A 26,175-nucleotide genomic window follows, 5' to 3' on the forward strand; every position below is an offset into this window, starting at 1 on the left:
TATTGTAAACTATCTGTATTCCATGGAGAGATCCTATCCTACTAGCCGCATGCCATTAATATGCTGTAGACTGTCACGTGTTCTACTTATATCAGTACACTCGTAACAATGTAAAGCATTACCAAACTTATTTTTGATCAAATAAACATCACGTAGAAAAGAAGCCATTCATTTTTTGTTGTTGAACAAATTCGAAAAACTCATTGACCTCCATACAACAGCTCCTTGCTTGGTGGACGAAAAAAATATCACTTGCTGGATGGAGACAGATTTTACGCCGAGTTGGGCCTCTCCAAATATGTTTTATAACCAACCATTGTTCTGTGGCGTCGTTCTTCCTCCTTCCTCTGATTGGCTACAAATGTTGTGCAAAAGGATTTTGTGGCGGGTTATTTCAATTATTCGCGCTTTATCCTCCTCATTTGAAGTCAGCGGTGGTTGCTAGCGTAAAATATTGTATTATTGTACCGCTACATTCTAAGCTGTATACAGTATTAGTGTTATTCTTATATTTCGCACTTTCTCTGGCAAGAAAACAACCCTTGTCAACATGCATGTGCTCAAGCGAGGTAGGTCCTTTATGGTAGGAATTATAGCAAGTTACTGTACTTGTCATTCGTCTGTGTCTTGATCTCATGCTTCTTCATACAAGCAAGCTTGAGTATTTTACTGTAGTTAGTATATACTTTCAAATTAATCACGTTGAATGACTTCGCCTAGTTTGGTTGCTAGCTACTGTCAGTTGGCTAATCTAGCTTTCTGCGTAGCTATAATGCTAACCTAGTAATCTAGTTAGCTAAGGTTAGTTAGCTATAATATAACACATGTAATGTTGTTGGCTTACAGTAGTCAACACATGTCAGTATTAATTGAAAATGTTTTTTGAAGACCACGTAGCTAATTTAGTTGCTTAGGTAACTTCACCCACCAATTCAGAAATCGAACTGAACGCGTTAACTAGATCAAGACAGGAATGCTCAGTCTTGGTCAAACTTGGCGCCTAATTGTTAGAAATGTTGGTTAGCTAACCTCTACATTGGATTGGTAGTGATTTATTATCCCATCACTTAAGTAGTCATATATACAGTAGCTAACTAACATTTTCAAGTATTTCAATTTTGTTACTTTTCCCCAAAACAGCTTTCTGGTTTACAAAACAGGACGTTAGCTGGCTGAACAAATAAAAACGCAACATGTAAAGTGTTATAAGGTTCCAGAAAATGTACATATGCCACAAAAATGTGTTTCTCTCAAATTTGCACAAATGTGTTACCATCCCTGTTAATTTTGCAGAAGTGTGCAATTGGCATGCTGACTGCAGGAATGTCCACCAGAGTTGTTGCCAGAGAATTGAATGTTCACTTCTCTACCATAAGCCACCTTCAACGTCGTTTTAAAGGATTTGGCAGTACGTCCAACTGGCCTCACAACCGCAGACAATGTGTATGGCGTGTGGGTGAGCGGTTTGCTGGTGTTAACGTCGGTAACAAGGTGCCCCATGGTGGGGTTATGGTATGGGCAGGCATAAGCTACTGACAACAAACACTATTGCATTTTATCAATGACAATTTGAATGCACAGAGGCACCGTGACGATATCCTGAGGCCCATTGTCGCGCCATTCATCGGCACCATCACCATGTTTCAGCATGATAATGCACAGCCCCATGTCGCAAGGATTTGTACACAATCCTTGGAAGCTGAAAGTGACTTCCATGGACTGCATATTCACCAGACATGTCACCTATTGAGCACGTTTGGATGCTCTGGATCGACGCGTACGGCAGCGTGTTCCAGTTCCCGCCAATGTCCAGCAACTTCACACAGCCATTGACGAGAAGTGGGACAACATTCCACATATCACAATCAACAGCCCGGTCCACTCTATGCGAAGGAGATGTCGCGCTGCATGAGGAAAATGGTGGTCACACCAGAAACCGACTGGTTTTCTGATCCATGCACCTACTTTATTTTTTATTTTTAGGTATTTAACCTACAAATGCATATTTGTATTCCCAGTCACATGAAAGCCATAGATTAAGGCCTAATGAGGTTATTTCAATTGACTGATTTTCCTTATGAACAGTATCCCAGTAAAATCTTTGAAATTGTTGCATGTTGTGTTTTTATATTTTTATTCTGCATAGATACTAGTCATGAGTTTTAAAGCTTTGGGAAAATGTGACTGACATTCACTTCAATGTTCTTTTTCCATGGCAGACATTCATGTTATTGAAGTGATTTCTGACTAACACTTCAGTCTTCACATAATTTTCAGATGGGCGCCAAGAGCGTGTCATGTTTGACAAGATCACCTCCCGCATCCAGAAGCTGTGCTATGGACTCAACTCTGACTTTGTCGATCCAGTAAGTTGACATTTTATGTTCAATGTATTTCTAATGTTTGTCAATTGTAGCATTTTCTGTGTGCGCCATAACCCTATACTCTGCCTGTTAAACCTTTCAGACCCAGATCACCATGAAAGTCATCCAAGGTCTGTACAATGGGGTCACCACAGTGGAGCTGGACACGCTGGCTGCAGAGATCGCTGCCACACTCACCACCAAACACCCAGACTATGCCATCCTGGCTGCCCGCATCGCAGTCTCCAACCTGCACAAGGAGACCAAGAAGGTTTTCAGCGGTAAGTCTCTCTCGTACTTGCTCTCTCTCAAACTAATTCTTCTGACCTTTGTTCTAAAAGTTATGCGTACTGCTCAGGCTCGGTCAAAGTAGCATATTTTAAGCCACCACATTCACTGGCTCAGATATCTAACTTGCCAGTGAGCTGACAATCTCACTTTGGTTTTTGAAAAACATGGTGTGTAAAAGTAAGTCTAAGCCATGGGTGTGCCCTGTTGTATCTCTGCTTACTTCATGCAAGAAGGGAAAAAAGCTCTGACCAGGTACACATTTTTTGTTCACAAATTGACTTTTATTTTTGTCAGGAGGTAAGCAGAGGGGAATATGGTATATAACAGACCCATGCTTGGAAAGTATGTTTAATAATATGCTCATTCAGATATTGACTCAAATTCCCTGCACCATATTGATCAACAATCCTGCCCACCGGCGCAATTGAAATGGAATTGTATTTAATTTCTGGCTTCCCACTGACTGTTTTTGTGAAACCCAATACAATTGAAACCAATGCTAGTGTATGTACAGTGCATTCGGAAAGTATTCAGACCCCTTGACTTTAAAAAAATATATATATATATACACATACAGTGCCTTGCGAAATTATCCGGCCCCCTTGAACTTTGCGACCTTTTGCCACATTTCAGGCTTCAAACATAAAGATATAAAACTGTATTTTTTTGTGAAGAATCACCACCTTGTGGAACACAATCTTGAAGTGTAACGACATTTATTGGATATTTCAAACTTTTTTCACAAATCAAACACCGAAAAATTGAGCGTGCAAAATTATTCAGCCCCCTTAAGTTAATACTTTGTAGCGCCACCTTTTGCTGCGATTACAGCTGTAAGTCGCTTGGGGTATGTCTATCAGTTTTGCACATCGAGAGACTGAAATTTCTTCCCATTCCTCCTTGCAAAACAGCTCCACAGATTCTCGATTGGATTCAGGTCTGGACTTGGTCTGAATACTTGTGTAAATGTGATATTTTTTGTAATAAAAAATATATATTTTGAGTTTTTGTCATTGTGTGTAGATTGAAGGGGGGGGGGAATTAATGCATACATTTTAGAATAAGGCTAATGTAACATAATTTGGAAAATGCAAGGGGTCTGAATACTTTCTGGCTGCACTGTAAATACACCTGCGTTGCTAGAAGCACCTAAGAGTCCCAATGGCTGAAGTCAGGCCTAGTGCTCAAGTTCTGGTCCAAGTGCTCAAGTCTGAGTTTAACAAAGTATACCACATTAATATTTAACAACTGTTTGTTCTTTAGACATTTGGTGTTTTGGTTAGGCCTACTGCTGTTTTATTTTTTGCTTGCTTGTTTGCTGGCTCGATGATCATCTGTTGCTCGATTTGTGCCTGTATTGATTTGGCAGAAATCGTGTCTGTCAACAACTAGTGGCGGGATGATTTTTCATGTGAGCATTTCCTTCTGTTGCACAATGGTCATATTTGCCTGAAATATGCAATAGCTTATGAAAAAAATCACGTTCTCACACATATTTAAATGATTATATAGTCAGTTAAGAACAAATTCTTATTTTCAATGACGGCCTAGGAACAGTGGGTTAACTGCCTTGTTGAGGGGCAGAACGACAGATTTGTACCTTGTCAGCTCGGGGATTTGAACTTGCAACCTTCCAGTTACTAGTCCAACGCTCTAACCACTAGGCTACCCTGCCGCCCCAATATAATGTTCAATAGTTATGTCAAATTTGTACAGGTGTTTTGATGGGATGAATGTTCTCTAGACTGAATTGGCTATTTCTCCTGTCAGATTGATTAGAGTATTATTTGCAATATTTGTAACAGGCGCTCGCTCTGCTATTTATATTTCTTTTATGTTTATTCCAGAGTGTGAACTAAAGGGAGACATGGGGAAGTGGGAGCGTAGAGAGACACTACACATTCAAAGACAGCCTACTTTTCAATACTTATGGGAAGAGACTTTTACTTTTAAACTCAAGAAACAAACAGCTTCATGAAATGTAAAACAATAGTATTAACTAGGCAATGCTAAATAGTAGGCTGGTGGTTACAGGGACGTGAGTTGCTTGCGTAATGTCTAGCCTACGGTTGGTGGTGGAGTGGAGCCTGTCTGCCCACACTCATTGCTTGTGTCACCGAAGTTCACCTTCTGATATGGGCTGCATGTGCCGGTGTGGCGCATCAGTCCTATTACTAGCTAGAGAACAACCCTCGCTGCTCTGCGTACCCAAATGCTGCTAATATTCTGCTTATCATAGTAGCCTTTCCAGTGCAAATGCAAGTCCGATTCACCAATGGTAGTCAAAAGTCATGAAAATCGGAACTCGAGTCAGTCCTGGGCTTGCGTACTACAGCACTGCAAACTAGTGTATCCGGAAAATCAATTTTTAACCATCTTATTTTCTTCGTCAATGCTGTTGCAGATGTGGTGGAGGATCTATACAACTATGTCAACCCGCTAAACAAACGGCACTCTCCCATGGTCGCCAAGGAAACACTCGACATTGTCCTAGAAAACAAGGACCGCCTCAACTCGGCCATTATCTTTGACCGGGACTTCTCCTATAACTTCTTTGGATTCAAGGTAATTTTTACAGTACATGGTTTATGAGCAATAGCAATTTAAGTCAATTCTGCAATTGTAGGAGAGTAAACAAATGTGTGTTTTTCTACATAGACACTTGAGCGGTCCTATTTGCTGAAAATTGATGGGAAAGGTGAGTTGGCTCATAGATATATTACCTCCCTGTCAGAATTGACTTATTTTCATGACATGAACATATGCTACGTTGGATTAGGGCTCATCACCAGTGACACTTGGTCAAACAGACACATTATCGGAGCAACTTGTGGAAATATGTGGTTCAGATGAGCTCCAGCCGTCATGCTGATCTGTCCTGTTATTGTGTAGTTGCTGAGCGACCACAGCACATGCTAATGAGGGTGGCAGTTGGGATTCATAAGACTGACATTGATGCTGCCATTGAGACTTACAACCTGCTGTCAGAGAAGTGGTTCACTCACGCTTCCCCCACACTCTTCAATGCTGGCACCAACCGCCCACAGCTGTCTAGGTAAGCGCTTACTAACAGCCATCCTACTATAAACCATTCCTCAGTGTAATGGCTATGATTACTGAATTATAAACTCAGGAAAAAAAGAACCTTCCCTTTTTCAGGACCCTGTCTTTCAAAGATAATTTGTAAAAATCCAAGTAACTTCACAGATCTTCATTGTAAAGGGTTTAAACACTGTTTCCCATGCTTGTTCAATGAACCATAAACAATTAATGAACATGCACCAGTGGAACGTCGTTAAGACACTAACAGCTTACAGACGGTAGGCCATTAAGGTCACAGTTATGAAAAGTTAGGACACTAAAGAGGCCTTTCTACTGACTGACAAACACCAAAAGAAAGATGCCCTAGGTCCCTGCTCATCTGCGTGAACATGCCTTAGGCATGCTGCAAGAAGGCATGAGGACTGCAGATGTGGGCAGGGCAATAAATTGCAATGTCCGTACTGTGAGACGCCTAAGGCAGTTCAACAGGGAGACAGGGCGGACAGCTCATCGTCCTCGCCGTGGCAGACCACGTGGAACAACATCGGTACATCTGAACATCACACCTGCGGGACAGGTACAGGATGGCAACAACTGCCCAAGTTACACCAGGAACTCACAATCCCTCCATCAGTTCTCAGACTGTCCGCAATAGGTTGAGAGCGGCTGGACTGTGGGCTTGTAGGCCTGTTGTCAGCCAGGTCATCACCAGACATCACCGGCAACAACATCGCCTATGGGCACAAACCCACCATCGCTGGACCAGACAGGACTGTCAAAAAGTGCTCTTCACTGACGAGTCAAGGTTTAGTTTCACCAGGGGTGATGGTCAGATTTGTGTTTATTGTCAAAGGAATTAGCGTTACAGAGGCCTGTACTCTGGAGCGGGATCGATTTGGAAGTGGAGGGTCCGTCGTGGTCTGGGGCGGCGTTTCACTGCATCATCGGACTGAGCTTGTTGTCATTGCAGGCAATCTCAATGGTGTGCATTACAGGGAAGACCTCCTCCCTGATGTGGTACCCTTCCTGCAGGCTCATCCTGACATGACCCTCCAGCACGACAATGCCACCAGCCATACTGCTCGTTCTGTGCATAATTTCCTGTAAGACCGGAATGTCAGTGTTCTGCCATGGCCAGCAAAGAAAGAGCCCGGATCTCAATCCCATTGAGCATGTCTGGGACCTGTTGGATCAGAGGGCTAGGGCCGCCACCCCCCCAGAAATGTCCGGGAACTTGCAAGTGTCTTGGTGGAAGAGTGGGGCAACATCTCACAGCAAGAACGGGCAAATCCGGTGCAGTCAATGAGGAGGAGATGCACTGCAGTGCTTAATGCAGCTGGTGGCAACACCAGATACTGACTGTTTGATTTTGACCCCCCCCTCCCTTTGTTCAGGGAAACATTATTCAATTTCTGTTAGTCACATACATGTCTGTGGAACTTGTTCAGTTTGTCACAGTTGTTGAATCTTGTTATGTTCATTCAAATATTTACGCATGTTAAGTTAGCTGAAAGTAAAGTTGACAGTGAGAGGGCGTTTCTTTTTTTCTTTTTCTTTTTGCTGAGTTTAGAAACTATAGACATTGACCGTTTCAGGTGCAAACCAGAAAAGTGCTTGATGGGTTTTATATGGGTTGTCCTTGTTGATTTTCAGCTGTTTCCTGCTGGCCATGAAGGACGACAGCATCGAGGGCATCTACGACACGCTGAAGCAGTGTGCCCTCATCTCAAAATCAGCAGGGGGCATCGGAGTGGCAGTCAGCTGCATCAGAGCCACGGGCAGCTACATCGCTGGGGTGAGGATCACACGGTCGCGTTTTATAAATAAGACTGGCCCTTGAGGCGTTGCAGTCTGACTAAGTGTCGAGCCTGTGTCATGAGGGGCAGAGAGTGATGGCTATGTCTACTCCAACGAACCAGAACAGTGGACGATTGATTGCTCCGACATGGTGGGGGAAGGCGTTTTATAAATAACCAGAAATGCCTTTTCATTGTAACGCTTGGCAAGTCTCTCATTAACTAAGGCTTTTTACATGTTTCTTTTTCAGACAAATGGCAGTTCCAATGGGCTTGTTCCCATGCTACGAGTGTACAACAACACAGCACGCTACGTGGACCAGGGAGGCAACAAGGTGAGAAAGAAATTAGTTTTGCTAGAGTTTGTGTTATTGACTCTGGCCACAGGATGACCTCACAGATGTGCATTAGCCTTCTGTGCAGAGATAACCCATCCTCTACACCCAAGGCTGATGGCTTTGAGAACATGCATACTGTCTTTCAGACTGTGGCCTGTGTTTACTGTACATTCATCAGGCAGTTAACTCCCTTGCTCATTCCCCTCTCCTCAGAGACCTGGTGCGTTTGCCATGTACCTGGAGCCATGGCACTTTGATGTGTTTGACTTCTTGGACCTGAAGAAGAACACGGGGAAGGAAGAGCAGAGGGCCAGAGATCTGTTCTACGCCATGTGGATCCCTGACCTCTTTATGAAGAGAGTGGAGAGCAACCAGGTATGCAGCAACATCCGTGTACAAACTGAATTGTTCAAACGGGATATGGAATTTAGTGATAAAGAAAGGAATATTGAATGGTTTTATTTCTTTCTGATATCTTCAAGATATCAGTACTCATGGTGTATTGTACCCACAGGACTGGTCCCTGATGTGCCCCAGTGACTGCCCTGGACTGGACGAGTGCTGGGGGGAGGAGTTTGAGAATCTCTATACCAGGTAAGACTGGTATAGAGATACATACCAGATATATACCAGTTTCAGCTTTGTGTGCAGTGTCTCACTGGTCCTGTCTTACCCCAGGTATGAGCAAGAGGGTCGCGTGAAGCGGGTGGTAAAGGCCCAACAGGTGTGGCACGCCATCATTGAGTCCCAGACTGAGACGGGCACCCCCTACATGCTCTACAAGGACGCCTGCAACAGGAAAAGTAACCATCAGAACCTGGGAACCATCAAGTCCAGTAACCTCTGTACTGAGATTGTAGAGTACACCAGCCATGATGAGGTGAGGGAAACAGATTACCTCAACTTTTGGAACTACTGAGGCTGTGTCTGAAATGGCACAAAATGTATTTTCTCCCAGACAATTGGCAGGTGCCAATTTTTTTCATCGGCTTTTTTAAATGATTATTATCCTCAAAAGCTGGCTATTAACGGCTAATGGAAACCTTTAAAGGCTGGAACCCTTCAGTGAATGTAATGTCATGTAAAGGCACTAGGTGATGTGTGTATGTATATGATAGAGGGTGCGTGTTGTGTATTTTTGGGGGGCAGCATGTTTGCCTACTTGCCAAAAATATGTGGGGAGAAACTCCCCAAATATAGGTGTGCCAAGCTTGTAGCGTCATACCCAAGAAGACTTGAGGCTGTAATCGCTGCCAAAGGTGCTTCAACAAAGTACTGAGTAAAGGGTCTGACTACTTATGTAAATGTCATATTTTTTTAATTTTGAAAACATTTCTAAAAACCTGTTTTTGTTTTGTCATTATGGGGTATTGTGTGTAGGTTGAGAAATATTTAATCAAATTTAGAATAAAGCAGTAACATAACAAAATGTGGAAAATGTCAAGGTCAGAATACTTTCCGAATGCACTGTAGATTTTATGTAATTGTTTTTGCTCTAGTACACCGAAGAAAATTATGCGAGTACTCAGTCAAAAATTAAAATGCCCATCCCTACTATCTATCACCCAAGGCTGCTTTCTGAGAATATCCATACTTAATCCCAAAACATTTTGAATGACGTCCTTCGATTTGTATATTGTTGAATATAAATGTTGATCACACAAAACAGCTGTTTTTAAAGTGTGATGCTAATCTATCTGGCTCCTGTTTCCCAATCTCAGGTGGCAGTGTGTAACCTGGCGTCAATCGCCCTCAACATGTACGTCACCCCAGAGAAAACATTTGACTTCAACAAGCTGGCCTATGTCACCAAGGTCATCGTTAGGAACCTCAACAAGATCATCGAGATCAACTACTACCCTGTGATTGAGGTATGGTCTATAATTAAATGTAGTGGTACTAATAATGATCAGCAAGACAGATGGTTCTACAAGTTATGTCTTCATGTTGACCTGTAACTGATTTCCCATGCCGGTTCTTTCTAACTAGGCTGAGAACTCCAACAAGCGCCACAGGCCCATTGGTATTGGTGTCCAGGGTCTGGCTGATGCCTTCATTCTGATGCGTTTCCCCTTTGAGAGTGCTGAGGCCCAGAAGCTCAACACTCAGATATTTGAGACCATCTACTACGCTTCTCTGGAGTCCAGCTGTGAGCTGGCTGCTGAGCTTGGTGCCTACCAAACCTACCCAGGCTCCCCTGTCAGCAAAGGAGTGAGTACCACCACACTAAAACCTAACTGGGATGTTAGATAGTGTGTGTAGGATTTCTGTTTTTGGCTAACTTGTTAATTTCAGGCCTTTCTGGTTGGTGTCTTGTGCTTAAACAGTTATCATTTTTCCTTAGATCCTTCAGTATGACATGTGGGACAAAACCCCAACTGACCTGTGGGACTGGAAACTTCTCAAGGAAAAGATTGCCAAGTAAGTTATCAACCTTGTCCTCCATTTTACCGATGCAACGACAGTTAGTCTCAACACATACATTATCAACCAAGCCCTCCATGTGGACTTATGTCCTAGCCTTTGTCTCATCACAACTTCACTTACCCCCCCCCCCCCCTTCTCCAGGCATGGTGTCAGGAACAGTTTGCTGCTGGCCCCTATGCCCACCGCCTCCACAGCCCAGATCCTGGGCAACAATGAGTCCATCGAGCCCTACACCAGTAACATTTACACCCGCAGAGTCCTCTCTGGGGAGTTCCAGGTCAGTATCACTCTCTGGGGGTTCCACAGACACTTAGACTTCTGCTGACATACACAGCATACTCAAACACTTTAAGGATTTGAGTAGGGGGGTGTGTGTGAGCGCTAATGTTTTGGTTTTGTGTCACCTGCAGATTGTGAACCCCCACCTGTTGAAGGACCTAACAGAGAGAGGGCTGTGGAACGAGGAGATGAAAAACCAGCTGATTGGTCAGAACGGATCCATCCAGGTGAGAACCCAGACCCATCACATTTCAGCTCTAATCAATGAAGAGCAATTGGAGTGCAATTATGCCCTATTGACTGTATGTTATGTCATGTGACTTTTTGTTAGATTTGAAGTGTTATCCTTTTCAGTAGTCATTGTTCTAATTACATTGTTACTTGTTATTTAGGGCATTGCTGAGATCCCAGATGACCTGAAGGAGCTGTATAAGACTGTGTGGGAGATCTCCCAGAAGACTATTCTGAAGATGGCTGCTGACCGCGGTGCCTTCATAGACCAGAGCCAGTCCCTCAACATCCACATCGCTGAGCCCAACTACGGCAAGCTCACCAGCATGCACTTCTACGGCTGGAAGCAGGTGAGTCTGCTTGACTATTGAAATCTATAGAACACTACGTGGTCCCAGCCCAGGGCTATCCTCAACCCTGGGCTAAAATGGCTGCTCGAGGCGTTGCAGTCCGACTAAGTGTCGAGCCTGTGTCATGAGTGACAGGCCGACATCTACACCGAGGACCCTGGACAGCTGGCACTTGGAGTGATTGATAGCACTTACAGGGGGGGGGGGTCAAAGCAGTGCTAAATATAAACCGAATGCTGCTGTTCTTTTCTCAGGGTCTGAAGACGGGCATGTACTACCTGAGGACCAAGCCTGCAGCCAACCCCATCCAGTTCACCTTGAACAAGGAGAAGCTGAAAGAGTCTCTGTCGGTGAAGAACGAGGAGGAGATCAAGGAGCTCAACAGAGCCGCTATGGTGTGTTCCCTGGAGAACCGTGACGACTGCCTGATGTGTGGCTCTTAGACCGGCCCCTAACTCCTTCTCCTATCCTCACTTTTACTTAATTAACTATTGCGGTGGACCCCTGAACTCCTCAATATCATTGAACCCCACTCTGATTATCTTTAGGCCAGTTAATGGCATAGTTATCTGCCCTGATGTCAGATTATCGGCTCACGCTTGGGGTTTATAGATCAGGCTATTATGGTTGTTTTGTGGGCATGCTACTGTAGCCTATGTAGTGCTGTACATGGTGCGCTTTTGTCTGCCTTATCACAGATTATTAACTGTAAGCAGTTTTCTATTTATTGCTCTTGGGTATACTGTCTGCTTGATTTGTATAGAATTCTGTGTTTAAAAAAAAAAATAATGAAAGTGTGAACTCCATTGTTAGTATGTAAATCTAAGGATTTCATAATTTGAATTTAAGGATTTCTAAGGAAATCTAAGGATTTCATAATTTGAATTTCATTCAAGGAGAACTTCAGTGGTGTATTCTTTGTATTTTACCTGTGGGATGGGTGCTTTGTAATTAAGTTTTGACATTCATGCAATGTCCTGTGGTACTTATGGTAAGGTATACAGTACTTCAGTGACCATTTTAGCATGTTACCACTGCTTCACCTAGCTATCAGCGGAGCCTTGTTTGGCAGCGAAACAGTTCATTCAGGCACATTTACTGACCTGTTTTTAAAAAATAAAAATAATAATTTATAAACATAGCTGACTTGCTTAAACAAATGTGGGTTCTACTGACAATTGAGATCTACAAACTATGGCATAAGGGGACAACGAGCGGATAAGAGGCAATCCATAATTCCGATTAAGACAATGAACAAGCTCGGATGGACTTAGTCAATCTATTTGCTCAGCACTTTTGAAATTTTCAGCGACAGAACTCAAAACATGGGCCCTTAGTGTTCTCCATGTGTACCAAGTCAACCGTAGGATAAATAAAGGGGACATATAAGTAGACCATGAAAGCTCTTACAATATTTGATTACATTACTCTAAAAGAGGCTATAGGCTACATGTGCATCACCAAGTCTGAACTGTAGGCTATGTTATGAGGTGAAAAAAGACCAAATTATTAGGGTGAGAAACATGGGCTACTAACAGCTTATTACACAACAGACTGTAGCTAAGTAATACTATCTCCCTGACATTACATTTATGCAGCGGTATACATGTTTGGACTCACCTTATTGTACTGTGCTCACTTGAACAGGAAAGTGGCGTGGCTGTCCTTTGTGGGCAAATTGTGTCAAACTGTCATAAGTCTGGCATTCTCTGGATTTTTGGTGCTTTCAAAACAACTGGGAACTTGGAATAAAACAAGGTTGAATCATGACGTTAGTGATCTTCAAATCTGAGCTCTAGAAAGAGATTTTACAGTTCCGAGTTTCCAGTTTTGAAAGCGGCAGAAGTCATGATGGAATGACAGCATGGCCAATGTTGAATGTTTATCCTTATTAAGATTGGAAAAGAGGCCCATAAACCCAGACTTGGACCACACATCCACTCCACTGAATAGCATGTTAGTGATTGCTTTGCGATGCTTGCAGTTAGCCAATGATTCCTTCCAAACCACTCATTATTGAATTTGCGATTTCTAACTTGTGTAATGTTTATGCCCGATGAGCACTGATACATTTTAGCTATAATTTCTCTTGATATGACAAGGATTGAAAAGGATTTGCCAGTAGATTGTCGACTTGATTCAAGATGACTGCTAGCTTGCTAGTTAAGATTTTGAAAGTATGATGTTGACATGATCAGTCCAATCAAACCTACTGTAGATATGTAATTTTATCTGTCGCCAATGACCTTGAGCCTTCTTAGTTGGGCACTTCTAATGTAACTCTGGCAGCACCCAAGGGGCTTGCTTGAATATTCGAGCTCTCCCTGTAGATTTTGCAGTGACGTAGTGTCCCCATGAGTGACAGAACACTGAGCCAATCACGGCGCAACTAGAGAACATTACCAACCCCTATGCTCTGTATTTTCCTCTGGCTGCCAAACCACCACAGAAAGCACTGCGGTAGGCTGAAACACATGCATTTTGTAGCTGCCTTACTCAAGAAAGCAAAAAAGAGACCATGTTTGTATGCAACTTTATTAACTGAATATTTTTTATTGCAAACTGATATGTGACATGTATTAATGCCAAAATAACATGCAAAACAGGTAACATGAAAATAAATTGAATTTTAATTATTATTTATTACTTTAGCTAAACCGGTAGGGCTCTGCCCTGAATGACGGGTCACCACTGCAGTTGATAAGCAATACCAATACATGGGCACAAGGTACTTGGGAGGCATTGCATTAGGAAGATGGGGCTTCTTTCACTCTGGATCTTCTAGACCGAAATCCAGAAGTGCTATAGTGGGTGTTGGGCCCAATCCCAAATGGACCCCTATGCACTTGTGGAGATCTGAGAATGTTATTGATATTAGAAATGTCATGGAAAGGTTCTTACACCGGGATACTCAAAGTCAATCGTAAATGAATAATTATCAGCATGCTGGAGAGGTTCCAATCAACTCAATGCACCATAGTACACGTCTGTCAGAAGCTCTTCCTGGGTAGACCCAGCAGTTGTCTTCTATACGGCTATAAACAGACAAGTTATATTTGCATGTGATGGGTTTGGATTTTAAATATTATTAATCATTAGTTATGTTAGATACATGAGCAGTGCCATAGGGTTTATACCAGAAGTTAATGGTTATCTGTAGGAGGAATGTTTATGGTGGGTGCAGGGGAAAAAAGTCACATGTGGCAGCACTGATAAAGGGAGAGACCTGTGGATGAGTGAGGAAGGGGGTAGAGGTCAGGTCACCTTACGGGAGAAGGAACAGTTTATTGCCTGTATAACCATTTCCTGCCTAGTAATAAAGATGTAATGTTTAAAGAGGAGGAGACCACTCAAATTGGGGTGTATGTATTACCACCGGTGGAGATATGTCTTTGTTCAGCTGTTCGATCCTTTGGCGTGAATAAACTTGGTTTAAGCTTTCATAGTGTCTGTAGAGTTCTTACTCTGATATTTAGAACCTAACACATGATTTAGAATAATTAATTCATCATTACCGTTTTTTTTTTTCATTCATGCGACCGACCAATACGGTTTCATAATGTGAGTTTGTTCTCAAAACAAGGTCTGGGCATACTGCCAAATTGCAGCTACTGATAAGAGGATTTGTTCAGTCAACCACTTGCATGAACACAGAAATTGGTTTATAGAACAGCACTTAAATAGAACACAGAAATTAGTTATAAGAAAAGCACAAATTTCCATGACAGAAATATGGCAAAACTTCCACCTAGAATATCAGAGGGCAAGTTGGAGCTATTACTATATTGCTTACACTTGTCAAATCCTCTGATCTTCATAAATGGTAAGGGATCCATTTGGGATTGGGCATTCATTTCTATGACAAAACCCTAACAAAGGTATTCAAATAACTTTATCAAGCACACGTATTTTTTTATTTTTAAATGCAGTTTAAAGTGCTTAGCAAAAATAAAAAGTGAAACCATTGCTAGACAAATGTTAAATTAAGAAAAAATATACAACTGGACCTTAGAGACCAATGCAGCAATAAAGATAAACATGGATTAAGTAGATAATAGCTAAAACAACAAAGCCCCCTAGGTAAAAGCCCAGAATTGTGTGAGACATTCTACAAGTGAGACTCAACATAATGTACAGATGGCGGCATCTCCTAGAAATGTATTGTAAGATGTCCTATTGGTTGGAAGTTATGTATACATCCGCATATGAAGGCCTACAATAATCCAATACATAGTAGTGCAAGTGCTGATCAAATCTAGGGAGGGTCTAGATGTTTAGCTAGAGCTCCGTGATGGGAACAGTGGGATGATATCAGCCCGTCCCTGATGCTACATCAGCCTACTGTGCCACTGGGAGCTAAAGGCCAGGTGGGGTTTTTCCACAGTGGAGGAACTCCGGTGTTTTGTGAAGCCTGGGAACAGGAGGGAATGTGATGCTCCAGGTGAGGAATTAATGAGCTGCTGCGGCAACCTCTGGGGAGAGGAAGGTGTTCTGCAAGCTGAGACCTGCGCAAGGCAACATAAAGATACAAACAGACTAACACAGCCTGATGAGGGGGCAAGGGGGACTGAGGAAAGATTAATCATCTTTACCAACAAGGAAGAGACTGTCAGAGCTGTATACAGTGCATTTGGAACATTTTCAGACCCCTTGACCTTTTCCACATTTTGTTTCGTTCCAGCCTTAGTCTAAAAGGTATTAAATAATTTCCCCCTCAAACTACACACAATACGTCATATTTACTAAGCAAAAACTGTTTTTTAGAAATTTAAAAAAATAACTGAAATATCACATTTACATAAGTATTCTCAGTACTCAGCACCTTAGGCAGCGATTACAGCCTCGAGTCTTCTCGGATATGAAATTACAAACTTGGCACACCTGTATTTGGGGAGTTTCTCCCATTCTTCTCTGCGGATCCTCTCAAGCTCTGTTAGGTTGTAAGGGGAGCAGTGCTGCACAGCTATGTTCATGTCTCCCCAGAGATGTTTGATCGGGTTCAAGTCCGGGCTTTGTCTGGGACACTCAAGGACATTCAACGACTTGTCCTGAAGCCACTCCTGGTGTTGTCTTGGCTGTGTGCTTAAGGTCATTGTCCTGTTGGAAGGTGAACCTTTGCCCTAGTCAGAGGGCATGAGCGGTCTGGAGCAGGTTTTCATCAAGGATCTCTCTGTACTTTGCTCCGTTCATCTTTCCCTCGATCCTGACTTAGTTACTGACTTTATTGTCCTCATGGGGAAATTTTGTTGCAGTGTCATGTACACATTTAAAGTAGCATTTAAATACAAAATAAAAATGACAATACAACTTACTGACTAGTCTTCTAGACCCTGCCACTGAAAACATCCCCACAGCATGATGCTGCCACCACCATGCTTCACCATAGGGATGGTGCGAGGTTTCCTCCAGACGTGATGGTTGGCAGTCTGGCCACTCTACCATAAAGGCCTGATTGGTGGAGTGCTGCAGAGATGGTTGTCTTTCTGGGATATTCTACCATCTCCACAGAGGACCTCCTTGACCAAGGCCATTATCCCCCGATTGCTCAGTTTGGCCAGGCGGCTAGCTATAGGTAAAGTTGGTGTTTCCAACCTTCCTCCATTTAAGAATGATGGAGGCCATTGTGTTCTTGGGGACATTCAATGCTGCAGACATTTTTTGGTACCCTTCCCCAGATCTGTGCCTCAACCCAATCCTGTCTCGGGCTCTCTACGGTTAATTCCTTCGACCTCCCGGCTTGGTTTTTGATCTGACATGCAATGTCAACTGGGATCTTACAAAGACAGATGTGTGCCTTTCCAAATGATGTACAATCAATCGAATTTACCAGGTGGATTCCAATCAAGTTGAAGAAACATCTCAAGAATGATTAATGGAAACAGGATGCACCTGAGCTCAATTTCGAGTCTCATAGCAAAAGGTCTGAATACTTATGTAAATAAGGTATTTCTGTTTTTAATTTTTAATACATTTGCAAAAATGTCTAAAAACCTATTATGGTGTATTGTGTGTAGATAACGTAACAATGTCGAACATAACATAACAATGTGGATAAAGTCAAGGGGTCTGAATACTTTCCAAATGCACTGTAGCCAGTCTTCCTGAAATAATTTACTTTTTAATTTATAATAAACACACAAGGACACAATGTATATTTGGGGTATTTTAATATTGGTTTGAAAAGTTGTATTTAAAGTGAGATAGCTGTTTGTAATATATACTAAACAAAAATCTAAGCGCAACATGCAACTATTTCAAAGATTTTACTGAGTTACAGTTCATATAAGGAAATCAGTCAAATGAAATAAATAAATTATACCCTAATCTATGGATTTCACATGACTGGGCTGGGCGCAGCCATGGGTGGGCCTGGAAGGGCATAAGCCCACCCACTTGGGAGCAAGGCACAGCCAATCAGAATGCATTTTCCCCCTCAAAAGGGCTTTATTACAGACAGAAATACTCCTCAGTTTCATCAGTTGTCCGGGTGGCTGGTCTCAGATGATCCCGCAGGTGAAGAAGCCAGATGTGGAGGTCCTGAGCTGGTGTGGTTAAAAGTGGTCTGCGATTGTGAGGCAGGTTGGATGTCCAGCCAAATTCTCTAAAACAACGTTGGAGGCGGTTTATGGTAGAGAAATGAACATTCAACAATTTACATGTTGCGTTTATATTTTTGTTCAGTATACACACCTTCGAATGGTTTGTACCTCCTTTTACAGCAAAATGTTCCTATGCTACCAACTGCAAGTGTATATTGCTGCGTTGATGTAAAGCATCTCATGTGGTCAACCAATTACTGTACTATGGATTTGACTGAAACAATGCTAACTGGCTGACACCTCTAATCTGGAGATGATGCACTCAGATATGCGGGTCTCATTGGTCCTCCATTGATGGACCCCTCCCCTTCTTGTGAGCCGAAGCCAGTGTCCTGTGAGCTGCTGCTGCCGGTCGGGGAAGGAACCACCTTCTCCCCCAGGATATTCACCCCAGCCCTGGCAGTATTCTCCACCACCACCATGCCAGCCTTGGCAGCCTTCCTCTCAGTCACATTCTCCTCCACTGCCCTCCCCTCCCCCTTATTCCACCTCTCTGCCACGTTGATCTTCCCCACCACTCTTTTCTCCTTTAGTTCCATCGCTTTGACCTTCCTCTCTACCTCTTTCACATCTTCCAATCCCATGTCTACTTTACTTTCATTCCCACATACTCCCATTTCATTAACTGTTTTGTCACCTCCTACAACTCCTTTGTCCCTGATTGTATTATCCACACTGCTATCTACATTTTTCCCTTTGTCTTTCACTTCCATCCTTACTTCTGCCTTACCCGGACTGGCCTCTCCCTCCACCCTTTTCTCCACCATCTTATTGGTGCATGCCTTATTTATCCCCTTCTCCCCCTTCCCGTCACTGTTGCCTCTCCTTTCCATCTTGTGCTCTGTCTCCTTTACCATTTCTTCCACTCTTACCTCTCCCTTTCCTCCATTTTCCATGTTCTGCTCTGACTCCTTCACTACCTCCTCCACCCTTCTCTCTCCCTTCCTTCCATCAGCTCTCCCCTCCTCCATCTTCACAACATCCATGTCTCCTACCTGTTTCGTCTCTTCTGCCGTCCCCTCTGCCACCATCCCTCCATCCTTTGCCTCCTTTCCCATCTCCACTTTTTTGTCTAGTCCCATTGCTGTCCTTCCATCCTTTCCTATATCCACCTTTCTGTCGTGTTCCACCTCCATCCCTTTGTCATCTAGCATCACCACTGCTCCAGCCTTCTCTTCCGCTACTTTTCCCTGTTGCCCCACCTCCACAGACACCTGTAGAGGTGTGTGTTTGTTGTCCAGCCTGTTGTCGAACCCCCTGAAGTTGTTCTTGGCTCCCATTATGTATTTCCCCAGGATGGAGGAGCCATCAGTGTTGGGGATGTCTCCTGCAGCCTGGCCAGAGTCCACCAGAACCTGCATGATGGCCTTCATCTCAGCATGCAGCCTGCCCACCACCTTGTTTAGCTCTGTGATCCGATTACCCACATCTGAGGAGGTAAGAACAGACCAAACCAATGACACTGAATGCACCACAATGCTATTTACATACATACAGTACTAAACAGAGTATGCGTGTGTGAGGCCAAGTCAGTACTTCCTCCCTGTTTAACTGACCTTTAACACATAAACATGTCTTAACTGAAGACTTGAAGGCCCTAAGGCTGGGTCAGGAAACATGATGTGTTACCTTTTCTCTTGGTCTCCTCAAACTTCCGACGTTCAGACTCAATGTAGCGCTGCACCAGAGCCCGTATCACCTGCTGGCGATAAGGTATCTGGTTCTCCCCCGACCCTCCACCATCCACCTCCTTCCCGTTCGACTGGACAACGAAGGGAACAGACACATTCTCATTGGTCTGCATTCTGTATGTCAAGGCCATGTCAAATGAGCTGAGGTGGAGTTCTTACCATGGAGGTTATGGGGGGATAGTCTGGTGTCGAGTTCAAAGTACAACAGCAGCAGATCTGACGAAAAATACCCCTGGGATAAACATGAAAACAGGAAATATGAGACGAAACTGACCTTTGAGATAGAGGTTGTTCTATTGTAGGTAGAGGAAGTTGGCTGTATAACAGTATAACCTACCATAGGGCTCTCCAACCCTGTTCTTGGAGAGCAACCGTTCTGCAAGTTTTCACTCCAACCCTAATCTAGCACACCTGATTCTAAAAATTATCTGGTTGATAAGCTGAACCAGGTTAGTTATAACTGGGGTTGAAGCGAACACTTACAGAAGGGTAGCTCTCTAGGAACTGGGTTGGAGACCCCTGACCTACCGTATGAGGTAGAAAAAGGCCTTAGGTGAGGGGATGATGTTGAAGGGGACAGGCATAGTGAGACCTTCTCGGAAGTAACTCAGATAGAGCTTGGATCGGGCAAATTTCCACTCAACGTCAGCATCATCCTGAGAGAGGAAAGGTACAGAAAGCAGCAGTCAGGGCACATTCTAGAATCCCTTCTAAACTTTACTGTGTAATCATAAAGGTCTAGAGTTTGAGCTTTGAAACAGTTGTGGAATGCAGTTTCTTCCATTCAAAGGCATCTGTCCTGCCCTTGAGGTGGACCAACTCAGAGCCAAGTTTCCTGAGTGCAATCTTTCTCACCTCAATCTTCTGGAAGGAGTTGGTGATCATTGCAATGAGCATGTTGAGTAGCACGATCACAATCACCAGGGTGAAGATGCCGTAAAGGATTCTGCCCACAAACTCTGCAACCACAAACTCGGGCATGTCCACATAGTCCTGGTTGGCCACCCCAAACATGGTCCAGAACAGGAAACGAAAGGTCTCGTTAAACCTAAGGAATGGAGTTAGGGTCGAGAGGTTTATGATTGTCATAATGATTTAATAAGATAATTATGGAGCTATGTAGTTAAGTATAGTTTACTTTACAATATTCTTTACCTTCCAAGATATGGTTGGGTGACATAAGGAACATAGATGTTATTGATACCACAGAGGAAAGCAGTTCCAATAATCATCAATATGAACATGAACCTAGGGAGAGAAAAGAGACTCGTATCTATCAACCAACCAATATTGGTTCATTTTGTGAGGAAAACAGCACAATCACATACAGACAGTACCTCACAGTATATATTGCACAACATCTCAGTGGACAGCATAGCCTGAGCATTTCATCCTACCTCATCATGTCATCGATCATCTTCCCTATGGAGATCTGGAGTGTACCCAGGGACTCCTGTGCAGGCAGGATGTAGGCCAAGCGGGTGAAGCTCAGCATACTGGTCACTGCAAACAGTACCTCAGCTATGAGCTGGGGGTCCTCCTGATGCCAGTCCTGGCGCACTACAGGGCAGTGGCAAACAATATTAGCCAGTTTACTCCAGGAAACATGAACATGTATTGCAAGATTGGGGTCAATTCCATTTCAATTCAGTCAATTCTGGAACAGGAAATAAACTGAAATTACTGTTTACTTCCTGAATTGAAATGGAATGGACCCCCATCCTGGTAAAACGTCAATTTCAAATCTAACACCATGATAATGACCCAAATCCATGTCTCTGGTTGAATAAAGCCTCTTTCTCTCACCAGTCTGGGTGAAGTAGGCACACTCCTCAGTCCCGTCAGGGGCCTGGCACAGGAAGTGACCTTTGAGCATGATGAGGACACGCAGAGTGAAGGAGGCCAAGTACATGCTGAGCACCATCATGTCCATGCAGTTCCACCAGTCCAGGAAGTAGCTCCGCAGACCTTCAATCCACACCTCCTTACATTCATACCAGAAGAACCCTGTAGATGATAGACAGTACAATATGGAGGACTTGTCACTTGACTGATAACTGCTGTATGCCCAATTGTCAATTTCCCCATTCGACCATAAAGGAAAAACTGTATAAATATTGGTATTTCAATATTCATAGTAATAACAGAGTCTGTGTTAACCTCTTGATGCTCTGGGGGCGCTATTTCATTTTTGGATGAAAAACGTTCCCGTTTTAAACAAGATATTTTGTCACAAAAAGATGCTCGACTTTGCATATAATTGATAGCTTTCGAAAGAAAACACTCTGACGTGTCCAGAACTGCAAAGATATTTTCTGTGCGTGCCCTAGAACGTGAGCTTCAGGCAAAACCAAGATGAGACGGCATCCAGGAAATGAGCAGGATTTTTGAGGCTCTGTTTTCCATTGTCTCCTTATATGGCTGTGAATGCGAGAGGAGTAAGTCTGCCCTTTCTGTCGTTTCCCCAAGGTGTCTGCAGCATTGTGACGTATTTGTAGGCATATCATTGGAAGATTGACCATAAGAGACCACATTTACCAGGTGTCCGCCCGGTGTCCTGCGCCGAAATTGGTGCGCAAAAGTCAGCTGCAAGTATTTTTCCATGGAATTTAGAGAAGAATGCAAGCTTCCACGAACGATATATCAATGAAGAGATATGTGAAAAAACACCTTGAGGATTGATTCCAAACAAAGTTTGCCATGTTTCGGTCGATATTATGGAGTTAATTCGGAAAAAGTTTGACGTTGTAGGTGACTGAATTTTCGGTTCGTTTCGGTAGCCAAATGCGATGTACAAAACGGAACGATTTCTCCTACACACAGACGCTTTCAGGAAAAACTGCGCATTTGGTATGTAACTGAGAGTCTCCTCATTGAAAACATCCGAAGCTCTTCAAAGGTAAATGATTTTATTTATTTGGTTATCTGGTTTTTGTGAAAATGTTGCGTGCTAAATGCTACTCAAAATGCTAAGCTAGCTTAGCATACTCTTACACAAATTAGTCAATTTCTATGGTTCAAAAGCATTTTTTGAAAATCTGAGATGACAGTGTTGTTAAGAAAAGGCTAAGCTTGAGAGCAGACGCATTATTTTCATTTTATTTGCGATTTTCAGAAATCGTTAACGTTGCGTTATGCTAATGAGCCTGAGGCTTTAGTCACGATCCCGGATCCGGGATGGGGAGTTTCAACAGGTTAAGGGAGAAATAGCTAACCCACCGACCACCCACACCATGTGGAATGAGCTGTGCAGAATATTCTGCTGACGCGAAGCAAACTGATCTCTGTACAACTCCATGGTGATGGACTCTCCCAACAATGTGATAAGGAACCACATGTAGGAGGCAGAGTGAAGAAGGAACTTGATCACCGGAATCTTCAGTATCTTTCCCACCTGAGAGAAACACAGTAGAGTACATACAAAGTAAAATCAAATACATGAGAAAATGTACCCATACATCTGCAGGCCCAAGACAGACCCACACAGAGTCACACAAGGCCCATACAACATCACTACCTTTACAGAACTTGAGGCCATCTGACCTTGGACTTGGGTGCAATCCAGTAGACGAGGCAGAGTAGGGGCATGGTGAAGAAGATCCCCACAGACACCAGCAGCTTCCAGGCCGTCTTGCTGCCTCTCCAGCCAGACAGGTTCCCACACCAAATAGAGGACAGCACCTGCTGGCAGATAGGGTGGGCTACAAACTAGAAAGAGAGAAAGAGCGGCCACAATTCACAAACAGGACATATGGAGAGGAATGCACCTTTCATCTCACTGAACATGTTCAGCAACCCAAATAACGCCACTCAGAATCTAGGTCTATGTACAGTATAAAATACCCAGGGATGGTCTTGTCTACTAGCTCTGTATATTAGTGGCTCTACCTGTTTTTGGTTGCAGTTGACGGCAAGCCTCAGGCGGGTCAGGTTGGGGATGCCCTCCTCGAAGGCCTGCTGGTCAAGGGCGTCCTGGCTTTCATCTCCACAGCTGTTCAGGATGGTGGTGACCTCACTCTGGTTACGGCACATCCCCAACAGCTCCACCGCAAACTCCTGGCACAGCTCCTCCAGACCCAAGTACTGAGGCTGGGGGAGAGAGAGAACACAAACAATCACGCAGATAAACAATCTAATAGCACTTCACATTACAGCACCGAATAAAATGGTAACGGTATGGTAACAAGTTATAGTTACTCACAATGAAAACATTTATTTCCCAGGATAGATATATTCATGTTCAAGGGTAATCTCAGTGAACCCAGAACTACATTTGTGCGTCATTTATGTTTACGTAGTCTGTCCACGTGAGATTTGTTCCAGGGTAATGCACCACATACTTTGTGCAGAGGGACTATATGGGCATAAGCACAAACAGGATCTAACCTTGAACTCAGGTTCCTTCTTGGAGAGTTTGCGTAGCTCCCTGCTGAGGCCGAAGGCACTGAGCATGGCATCCTCTGAGGTGATGGACAGGTAGGCCCGGCTGGCAATGCCACGGTAGGTGTTGATGCGAGACAGGGAGAACTTCAGCAGGTCATACTGTCGCCCGTTCCTACACTCTAGACAGGCACAGGAGATCTTGTGTGGCCGTGGGATGATGTGGCCCTTCTGGGTCAGCATGGTGACAATCTCATACAGGTCCTTCTGACAGGCCAGGGTCAGCGGGGTCACGCCTGGGGCGAACTGTGAGTCGTCGATAGAGTGGTCAAAGATGGCCAGGGAGAAGGATCGCACATCCATCTTGTTGCCCTTCTCCTGGTCCAGGCGGTCGAGGAGCCTTTTCACCACGCGGGGCTGGTTGGTGTCCACGGCAACCAGCAGAGCTTCATGGATCTGGCGGAAGTCAAACTTGATGCCCTGGAGGAGGGCGTCCATGGTGTCCTCGTTGCCCAGGCGGATGGACAGGTTCAGGGCCTCTCTCCACAGCCGGTCCTCGGAGTCGTCCAGCTGGCGGATGATACCGTCACCAGTATTCAGCAGGCCACACATCATCACTATGTTCCCCTCCTGGATGGCACTGATCAGCTCCAGAGGGAAGCGCATCTTCTTGTTCACTATCTCCCGCCATTGCTCTGGCTAAAACCACAAGGAGAGGAGCTTAATGCTTTAATGTCTCCAAATCTAAATGACATTCATCCAAACTAGAATCCTTAGTTGCTACATCAATTTGCTTAATGTATAAATTAATGATTTATACCCATTGATTCTGTAAAAAAATTACTTATAACTGCCTCATGAGCTTAGTTTAACTATCGTACCCCATCAGAACCCTAAATATGAGCTTGTTTTACTCCTGTTTGTAAACAACGTAAATGTAAACAATCACTGTATATCTTCAAAACGGCAGTGGGGCGGCAGTGTAGCCTAGTGGTTAGAGCATTGGACTAGTAACCGAAAGGTTGCAAGTTCAAATCCCCGAGCTGACAAGGTACAAAATCTGTCGTTCTGCCCCTGAACAGGCAGTTAACCCACTGTTCCTAGGCCATCATTGAAAATAAGAATTTGTCCTTAACTGACTTGCCTAGTAAAATAAAGGTAAAAAAAAAAAATACATAGTAAAAACTATACATTTGATATCATGGGTAGACAGTCCTTACGTGCATAGCTCCGTCTATACATTAAATATCATGGGTAATCAGTCCTTACGTGCATAGCTCCGTCTATACATTAAATATCATGGGTAGTCAGTCCTTACGTGCATAGCTCCGTCTATACATTAAATATCATAGGTAATCAGTCCTTACGTGCATAGCTCCGTCTATAGATTTGATATCATGGGTAGTCAGTCCTTACGTGCATCGCTCCGTCTATACATTTGGGGGTGGTTACATTTCTCCATCCAAATCCCTTAAGTTTTTTGCTTAACAGGGGTGTGGAAAATGCTTTGTTATTGATTCCAATTAAGGATTCTAGCTTTAATTAATACAAATGTGTATTATACAATAGGACACAAATCACTAATAATTTGTCTGCCCTGGGTAGCCTAAACAAGAACATTCACATTCATAAATGGGATTACCAAGCAGGTATTATACAGTAGGACAATTGCATTATAATGCAATTAATAATTTAGTGCCTTGGGTGTGAAAAAAAATCACTTTACAAATTAAATGAATTATTATCTGAGCATTTAACAGGAATATATACTATGAGAACATAAGTAGAAAACATGTAATATTATTTTGAGGCCAATCCCTAGATAGAATGGAAAGATATCGCCAAGACCATCAGTGATAATGGTTTCTATTCTAGTACATCTTGTCATATTAATTCCCAATGCCCTTTTCTTTCATTATTTGCATACAACAAATATTTGCATCTTTTTAATCGTTTGTAGAGCACTTTGGGTTGCAACGTGCAAATAATGTAAGAAAGGAGCGTTACAATTGAAGTTTATTAGAGTATTATAAGCAGACAAATTCTATTACATAATTGTTTTTATTATGTTAGAATACAGACACATTTCAAATCGATTTCTTAACATCATCTTTCTTTTCTATGAAAAGTTTTTCAAATACACTCACTGTGAGGTTTTCCATGTTTCTTCAGGAAAATTGACCGATAATGGAGTAATTGTCCCTAGTGTGAAGATGACCTCACATTATTGGTGGAAATCCAAGCTCCCCGGTTATTCTTGAGGCTGAGAAGAGTAGACGAGAACGGCAGTGGGATCCGCTGACTGCTGTTTTGGGCTCCGTCAGTGTGCAGAAAATGGATCACTGTGGTCATGTGCTCTCGGCTGACTACACAGAGCTAGGTTAGAAT

The 26,175-nt window shown here is 43.3% G+C and overlaps 2 protein-coding genes and 1 pseudogene across 2 annotated transcripts; 2 read left to right on the plus strand and 1 right to left on the minus strand.

Annotated features, from left to right (window-relative positions):
* Positions 1-339: 339 nt before the first annotated feature.
* On the plus strand, positions 340-14,558 carry LOC135548503 (ribonucleoside-diphosphate reductase large subunit-like). Its single transcript, XM_064978184.1, has 18 exons — positions 340-569; positions 2,278-2,366; positions 2,467-2,644; positions 5,059-5,219; positions 5,313-5,352; positions 5,547-5,709; positions 7,350-7,491; positions 7,744-7,827; positions 8,044-8,205; positions 8,345-8,424; positions 8,509-8,710; positions 9,552-9,701; positions 9,820-10,041; positions 10,175-10,251; positions 10,399-10,534; positions 10,668-10,763; positions 10,929-11,117; positions 11,372-14,558. The coding sequence occupies exons 1-18, from the start codon at positions 551-553 to the stop codon at positions 11,558-11,560; spliced, it is 2,379 nt and encodes a 792-aa protein (XP_064834256.1). The 5' UTR covers positions 340-550; the 3' UTR covers positions 11,561-14,558.
* Positions 7,525-7,644, plus strand: LOC135548967 (small nucleolar RNA SNORA17; annotated as a pseudogene).
* A 2,748-nt stretch (positions 14,559-17,306) lies between the features above and the next one.
* Positions 17,307-25,949, minus strand: LOC135547958 (short transient receptor potential channel 2-like). Its single transcript, XM_064977163.1, has 13 exons — positions 25,935-25,949; positions 23,794-24,486; positions 23,296-23,496; positions 22,951-23,115; positions 22,627-22,801; positions 21,214-21,414; positions 20,805-20,967; positions 20,563-20,655; positions 20,263-20,455; positions 19,936-20,063; positions 19,567-19,639; positions 19,346-19,478; positions 17,307-19,145 (listed from the first exon to the last, which is right to left on the minus strand). The coding sequence occupies exons 1-13, from the start codon at positions 25,947-25,949 to the stop codon at positions 17,959-17,961; spliced, it is 3,420 nt and encodes a 1,139-aa protein (XP_064833235.1). The 3' UTR covers positions 17,307-17,958.
* Between the last annotated feature and the right edge of the window lie 226 nt (positions 25,950-26,175).

Source organism: Oncorhynchus masou, chromosome 11, assembly GCF_036934945.1.
Source record: "Oncorhynchus masou masou isolate Uvic2021 chromosome 11, UVic_Omas_1.1, whole genome shotgun sequence".
NCBI lineage: Eukaryota > Metazoa > Chordata > Actinopteri > Salmoniformes > Salmonidae > Oncorhynchus > Oncorhynchus masou.

What these genes read in the sequence shown, in the direction of transcription:
- LOC135548503 (XM_064978184.1), top strand. An exon ending in AGTACACCAGCCATGATGAG is followed by an intron (nt 8,711 to 9,551) that starts GTGAGGGAAACA and finishes TCCCAATCTCAG; the next exon opens with GTGGCAGTGTGTAACCTGGC. An exon ending in ACTACTACCCTGTGATTGAG is followed by an intron (nt 9,702 to 9,819) that starts GTATGGTCTATA and finishes CTTTCTAACTAG; the next exon opens with GCTGAGAACTCCAACAAGCG.
- LOC135547958 (XM_064977163.1), bottom strand. An exon ending in TGCCTACTTCACCCAGACTG is followed by an intron (nt 20,968 to 21,213) that starts GTGAGAGAAAGA and finishes ACTGCCCTGTAG; the next exon opens with TGCGCCAGGACTGGCATCAG. An exon ending in GCCTTTTTCTACCTCATACG is followed by an intron (nt 19,640 to 19,935) that starts GTAGGTCAGGGG and finishes TGTTTATCCCAG; the next exon opens with GGGTATTTTTCGTCAGATCT.